Below are 7678 nucleotides of genomic sequence, written 5' to 3' on the forward strand. Positions count from 1 at the left end.
GCAACTTCAACAGGACATTGACATTCTGGTCGTGTTAGCTAAATTTCTCAGATGCTAGCATCAGGGTTTGACTGCCTTCTACATAGTGCTGTTATTATGATAATGACCGTGCTGTGGTTAAAGAAAAAAAGTCTCCTTAGCAGGGTAGCACATATTGATTTGGTTTTCAAATACATTTGGAAGGCAATTGTGAGAGATGAGAATACAGCTCATTTGGTTTCATTTAAAATAGGCTATGAATACTAGTCTAGGGGGAGAGAAATTCCTTTGGAAGAAACAGGACTTGTCAGACAAATGTGCATTGCAGAATTTCAGTATCAACTTTCTTCCTTTTCCTTCTTAGACAAATGTGTAGTTGTTAAAGTCTATTTTAAAATAATCAAACTTATAGCCAGGCATTGGTGGCTCACCCTTATCTTGCCACTCAGTAGGCTGAGATCTGAAGCTCTCATTTCAAAGCCAGGCTAGGCAGAAAAGTCCTCCAGACACCATTTCCAAAAGATTCAGCTAAATCTGGGCTGGAGGGAGAATAGTAGTTGAGCAAGTAAGCTGAGTATCTGAGGCCCTGAGTTCAAACCCCAGTATTGCTGAAAGCAAAAAGAAAGTATACTTATAAAGTAAGCATGTGTTTAATAGTGACTTCATATATATTCACTGAAACTGCATTTCGGGGGAGACTTGATAATATTTCATTATTCAAAATATTAGATCTTAAAATGAAATTCAAGGACTTCAGTTAAGAGTTGTGGCTAAGTGCTAAATTGGTATCTGGTTACAGAACATTATATAGGTTTGTAAATCCCCAAAGATTATTGAACTGTTTCAAATCTTGAAAAATTATATACGAAAATAAGTTAAAAATACAACTAGAAGAAAGGATTTTGAATGTTTTCTACAATAAAGAAATGATACTGGTCTGAGGAAGAGGATATGTTTAACATGGTTCAAACATTTGCAATGTATATACATATTGACACATAACACAGTACCCATATGTATGTACAGATTTTGTGTCTTTATTTTTTTTGTTGGGACCAGAATTTGGACTTAGTGCTTTACACTCTCTCTCAGCTCTTTGCTGGTGCTCTACTACTTGAGTTATGCCTCCAGGTTAGCTTTTTGCTGGTTATTTTGGAGATAGAGTCTCTGCAGACTTTTCTGCCCTGGGCTGGCTTTGAACCTCGATACACTTTGAACCTCTCAGCCAACGTAGCTAGGATGTTCATGCGTCAGCTAGAATAGCAACTGGCCAGTTTTTGCATGTTTATGTAGCAACTAACAAAATAAATCTAAAATTGACCAGGGGAAACAAAAAAATTCAAGCCCATTAATTACTTCCTGCTCATGGTTTGAATTCGAGTTTGATCTCAATGACAGAAAGCACAGAGGCAAACTTATCCACTCTACCGACGCTAGTCCATGTCTGTGGAGTCTTCAGTATCAGATGACTAGAGAAAGAATATGTTCTCAGTGCCCTGAAGGGAGTGGGGATATTTTCTAAGTAGTTTGTTTCTGAGAAAAGGACACGATGTTGTTTGTTTCACAAGTAAACTAAAACCTCATCATAGTGCTTCACTAGGTGCCCGGCAACAGGCTTGTCAACTTGCCTGCTGTAAATCTTTCTCTGCTTCCTCCTCCTACCTTCCTATGATAAACAACCAGTGTCGCAAAACAAACCCTTTATTCCAGACAGCCCTGGTAGCTGAGAAATCTGCCAGAAAGCAAAACGACATACAAGTTTTGATCCTGTATACGTTCTACCAAAGAATTCCAAATTTAAAACCAGTAATATCTCTTTTCATGAAATACCCGGAAGAGATAAAATTCATCAAGACAGAACCACATAGTACAGATTTCTGGGTGAAAAATGGGACATAGCTGCTTTAAAAGTTCAATGTTGCCTGGGGATGATAGAAGTGTTTTGGAACTGGTAGGTCATCCTAGGTGAACAACTATAATCTCAGGTACTCAGAAAGTAGAGGCAGGAGATCTTAAAATTTGAGGCTAGCCAAGATAAGACTCTGTATTAAAAAAACAAAAACAAAAACAAAAAACTGCAGCTAGGTGCTGGTGGCTCACGCTTGTAATCCTAGCTATTCAGGAGGCAGAGATCTGAGGATCATGGTTCAAAGCCAGCCTGGGCAGGAAGGTCTGTGAGACTCTTATCTCTAATTAACCACCAAAAAGGGGGAAGTAAAGCTGTGGTTCAAGTGATAGAGCACTAGCTTTGAGCCCAAAAGCTCAAGGACTGTTCCCAGGCCCTGAGTTCAAGCCCCAGGACCAATACCAGAAAAAAAAAAGCAAATAAAAGAACTGGGGGTAGGACTCAGGTAGATCACTGGCCTAGCATGCCTTAGGTCCCAGGATCAATTCCCCAGCACAACATTAAGAATGTACTTGATGCTACTGAGTTGTAACTTTTGGATAGTTGGGTTAGGTGAATATTATTTCAATTGAAAAATAAGTCATGCCATCAGATGGTGAAAGCTTAATATTGATCATGGAGAGAAAAGGATACTTTATAAAGGGATCCATTGACTATTTTTGGAATCTATTCCCAAATGGCCAACTGCATGAAAAAAAAAAGTAGGCATCAGGTGTATTTGTATTCCTAGTGACTTGGGAGGTGGAGAGAAGAGATTTGAAAAGTAAACTAAACGCAAAAGGCTGCAGGTGTGGATTTGGGGGAGGGGGAGTTGATGGGAATTAAACTCAAGGCTTTGACACTGTCACCGAGCTTTTCTACTCTGCTTAAGACTAGTGCTCCACCACTTTAAGCCACAGTTCCACTTATGCTTTTTCTAGTGGTTAACTGGAGATAAGAGTCTCATAGTGATGGCAAGGTGGCTCAGTGGTAGAGTGCTTGCCTTGCATGCATGAGGCCCTGGGTTCGATTCTTTAGCACCACATAAGCAGAAAAAGCCGGAAGTGGCACTGTGGTTCAAGAGGTAGCCTTGAGCTGAAGAGCTGAGGGACAGCACTGAGGCCCAGATTTCAGGCCCCACTACTGACAAAAAGTCTCACAGACTTTCTTGTCCGGACTGGCCTTGAACCCCCATCCTTAGATTTCAGCCTCCTGAATAGCTAGGCTTACAGGTGTGAGCCATTAGTGCCAGACTAGGAGGTGTGGTTTTTAAATAGTAGAGCACCTGTCTTGTAAGCTTGAGCCATTGAGTTAGATCCCTAGCACAGGGGTTGGGGGAGTAGACATGTAGTCTCATGAAAACATAGTGGATCACAGTAGATCAATGTATGGGGAAAAAAAATGGGATCCTGTTGGATGGCTGATGACTGACTCCTGAAATCCTTCTTGCTCTGAAACCCCAAGCCATTTGCTGGGCAGGCTCCTCTCAGCTTTCAGGGCTCTACCTGTGCCTGGGTTCCTAGTTCCCTGGGGGCAAGCATATCTGATTAGAACCATTGCTTTAGTTCCTTCCTAGCCACAGGTCTTAAGTGTACTCACTAGTCTCTAAACAGCTTCCCCACTGGTGTTTTTAACCTCAGCCCCTGATTTGGGGCTGAGTGTCTTTGACTGCACATATACCCTGGTTGGCGAGTTTTTGCATTAGTTTCTTTTAATGTGTTTCCCTCGTTAGAAGGTGAGCTCCAGGGTGACAAGAATAGAAACTTCCAAATACTTCTGAACCCCTGCTGTGGTACAAACACTGACCAGGGTGCTAGAGAAGCAACACAGAATAAAACCAAGCCTGAGCTGCGTCCCCTTGAGAAGGAGAGTAATGCTTGTTATGACATGCATTGGGATGATGGCCTTGAAGACCCTGGACATGTGTAGTAGGAGACTCAGAGAGGGGACATAGGGCTTCTCTGTTAGCACTTTAGTAAAGGATGCAGGCTGAGCGGTATTAATTCAGCCAGGAATTGGGGAGATAGCATTCCAGGTGTGAAGAACAGCTTGTGCAAAGGCCCAGTGGACGGAAGATAATACTAATAATTTTATTATTAGTTATTGTTAAGCTTTCTGTAAATTCCTTATGTTATTGTAGTCTTCCTTCTTTTCCTAATGATGATATGAGATGATAGAATGCTCATGTAACCAGATAAGGTAAAGTCAATGACAGAGAGGTTGTTACATAGTGTCTGACAACTACTGACCTTCCTGAAGGTAATTCTAAAAAAGAACCATCCTGATGAAGGAATGGAAGAAGTGTGTGTTGGGTGCTGGCCTTAGAAGACACCAAGCCTGGGAGATGCCCTCTTTTGGTTGCATTGTGCTGCATGGATGTGCTGAGAACAGAGGTCACCACCGTCCTACGGAAATACGAAAACAAATAAAACCCAGGCTGCTAGAAGAAAAATCAAGAAAGCTTAGATGCCTAGCTTTCCCTTCTACTGCCTCTGCTTTTTTCCCTTTTGCTACCGATCCTGAGGTTTGGACTTAGATCCTAAGAGCTATCCTTGAGCTTTTTTGCTCAAGGCTGGCTCTCTATCACTTGACTTGAGCCACATGTGGCTCCATTTCTAGCTTTTTTTCCCCTCTGGCTAATGCGAGATAAAAGTCTCACACTTTTATGCCTGGGTTGGCTTTGAACTGTGATCCCAAGTAGCTAGGACTACAAGTGTGAGTCACCAGCGCTCAGCTTCTTTGCTTTCTTTTCCTCTTCAGAACCCCTGTGCTCACACTCTTACTTCCGCTGATCACAAAGCAGTTATTGTTTAAAGAATGCAAACAGTGGCCGCGTGCTGCAGTTTCACTGCCACAGAGCAAGAAACTGACTTTGACCAGCAGTCAGGAAATGGGGCAGGTATTAACGACTTTTTTTGACTCACTAGTTTTTTTTTTTTTTTAAGAAGCATCAAAATGAAACTTAACCTATAAAATAAAACCTTAAACAGGAAAAGGAAGACAATAGCTTTACTCTTCATTCCATATTAGAGGGAGGGAGTAGCATTTCTTATTAGACTTCCATTTTTCTAAGACCTCTACATATGCTGTCAAGTCAAATGAACTTGGGCTGTCCTTTGAATAGTTTTTTTAATTAGTTACCTGGCTGGTCATATCCATAGCAAATTGAGCTGCTGCTCTCTGATTCCACAACCATCTCCACTCTAGCCCAGTTTCATGGACTTTTTTCTGCTTATGAAGCATACCTGGAATGTTCTTAATCCAAGGCTCTTGCATTTGCCATTCTCTTGGTGTAGGTGATCTGTCTTTGGATCTTCTTCACATGTTCGGTGTTTTTCTTGTCCACTGGACCTCAGCTATAAACCCTTCCTTAGCCATAGAACCTAAAATAGTATCATTCTTCTTCTCTTTCTATCTATAGTTTCTTATTTCAGTGATTTATTTGCTTTACATTGCATGTACAGTGGCTGGAATAATCTCATTTGATTTGATGTGGGTGAGCCCACTGTGTGTGTATGTTATTGTGTTTGTGTGTATGTGTCTGTGTGTGTGTGTACTGGTACTGAGGCTTGGGCACTGTCACTTAGCTTTTTGCTCAAGGCTGGTGCTCTACCACTCGAGCCACAGTTCCACTTCTAACTTTTTAGTAGTTAATTGAAGTCTCACAGGTTTTCCTGACTGGGCTGGCTTTGAAACTGGATCCTTAGATCTCAACTTCCTGATTACAGGCATGAGCTACTGGCACCTGACTTTGATATATCTCCTTCCACTGGATGTTTCTTCTCACCTTGTTCCTGGCCATCTGTCAAGCTTGGAGAGAAATGGCTTGCACCAAGAGGTAATTAGAGTGCTGAAAGAATGGCTACAGCATATATCAAGTAGATTACATGATATTCACAAGCGTTAATACCCTCCAGACAAAGACCACAGTGGAGTAGGTTGGATTTATTGTTTCTTATTTCAGAAAAAAAGAGTTCACACCATGAGGAGTTATGCATTATCTCAGTAACAGGATGTCATGAAGGAACTAGCAGAACTTAGGCCCCGAAGGTGATTTTTGGCATCATTTCATTATTCAGGGTGGTCTGCTATGATATTGGTGTTCTGTGCAACTATTTTTTCTTATTGTTATGGAGGTACTGGGACTTGAACCCAAGGCCTTGGGATTGCTAGATATGTGTTCTGTGCCCTATCCCGACACAACCTCGTTCAACAGGAGAATGCCAGGTCTGGGTGGCCCTGCTCTCCTTCTTGCACATGTCCCATCAGTATGGGACAGCACAGAAACAAGCCAGAGTTATTTCTTGTGATTGTTTTGTAGTCTTCCTTCCACTCTGATTCTGGATTTCTATTGGGGGTGTGCACCAAGCCAAGACAACGGAGACCAATGCAGAGACATAATGCTGCTAGAAAGTCCATTGAAAAGTAATCTTATTTGTCCAAGAATTGATACATCTCAGCACATAAAGAATGCTGAATGACAGGACTGCCAAGTTCTCACCACAATCTCGTGAAATCAGGTGCAAAAATCTTTTAGGACTTTGATTCTCGATCAAGTTTTTCTCTCCACTCAGCTTGCATGGCTTAAGAAGAATTCTTTTAACCAGTGTCTCCTTGGACCCTGTCGACATCCCTGCTGTAGCTGATTTGTTTATAATTTGTCTGTCTGGTGAGACTATCTCTCACATATTTATATCCCTGGAACTTAACAAAGAACTTGGCCCAGGCGAGGCTCTCTATAAATACTGTGAGTTGTAAATGAAGCTTTAATTTCTGCCTTGAATTTGCATTCCAGCACTTTTATTATGAGCCAGGGCAACATTATGAACCACCAGAGTCTTCATCTCCAAGGAAGGTGGACCTTCGTCTAACAGAGTTAAGAAACATAGCGACACTAGCTGACGAGGGCCGTGCTAAGTGTCTTATAGGCACTCAAGTTATGGCCACTTCACAGGTGAGTACCTTTCGTGAAGTCACACAGCTATCAAGGGTCAGGCTGGGGCCCATGATCCAATCTGACCCGACACTTGCCCCGCTGGGTCCATTCGCGACTCTGACATTTCATCGGAGCCCAGGTCCTGAACTCAGGCGCTAGACCTCGCAGCAGATATTTATTTGAAAGCTGAGTGGGCTAACACGATGAACCTGGGCACGATTTAAGGACGGTGGGGGAACCGAGAAGCACGTGCTTCCCGTGAACGCAGGAGAGGATTGGAGACATTCCCCTTTACTGGGCATCCATGGGGCCCAACACAGCGAAGAGGAAGCGGGCCGGCGGGCATCCTCCATCCCACCCCGCCACGCCCCTCAGCCCGGCCCCGGCCCCCAAACCCACTTCAAACTCCCGCCCCCTCTTTCCAACCACCAATGTCCCACCGAGAAGCTCGGAGAACGCTGCGGATTGGCTAGCGCCGCGGTTGCCGAGGCAACGGGTGGGTCCCGCGGGGTCTTCGAGTGGGGCGGGGGCTGGGGTGGGGGGAATCCCGGTGGTTTCCTCCTGGGCCCTTGTGTCGCGGCTCGCGCCCCATCTCGGGAGGTAGCGGGGACGGCCCCCGTGCATCCCCCCGCTCCCGCGCCCCCCCCCCACCGCCGGACTCCAGCCGGGGCGCGGCGACTTCACTTGGGTCTCCGCCCCCGGGACTTGCGGCCGCGAGCTCGGGAGCGCGGCTTCCCGGGCCGGCGGCGCGATGGGCTGCGGGAACTCCACCGCCACCAACGCGGGCGCAGGCCGAGGTGAGCCAGCGGGACTGCGGTGCGGGGAGGGAGGCGGGAGGGCGCGCGGCCCCCGCTCCCCAGCCCCATTCCCGGACGGGA

General features: G+C 44.7%; 1 protein-coding gene across 1 annotated transcript in view; it reads left to right on the forward strand.

Moving 5' to 3' along the window:
* Positions 1–7513: 7513 nt before the first annotated feature.
* Positions 7514–7678, forward strand: part of LOC105988571 (chromosome unknown open reading frame, human C12orf75) — a 37196-nt gene continuing 37031 nt past the window's right edge. Inside the window, exon 1 of the mRNA XM_013020225.1 lies at positions 7514–7597. Coding sequence (XP_012875679.1) covers positions 7552–7597 — 46 coding nt within the window. The 5' untranslated portion in view covers positions 7514–7551. The remainder of the gene's footprint in view (positions 7598–7678) is intronic.

Source organism: Dipodomys ordii, unplaced genomic scaffold (assembly GCF_000151885.1).
Source record: "Dipodomys ordii isolate 6190 unplaced genomic scaffold, Dord_2.0 Scaffold3, whole genome shotgun sequence".
NCBI classification, from domain to species: Eukaryota; Metazoa; Chordata; class Mammalia; order Rodentia; family Heteromyidae; genus Dipodomys; species Dipodomys ordii.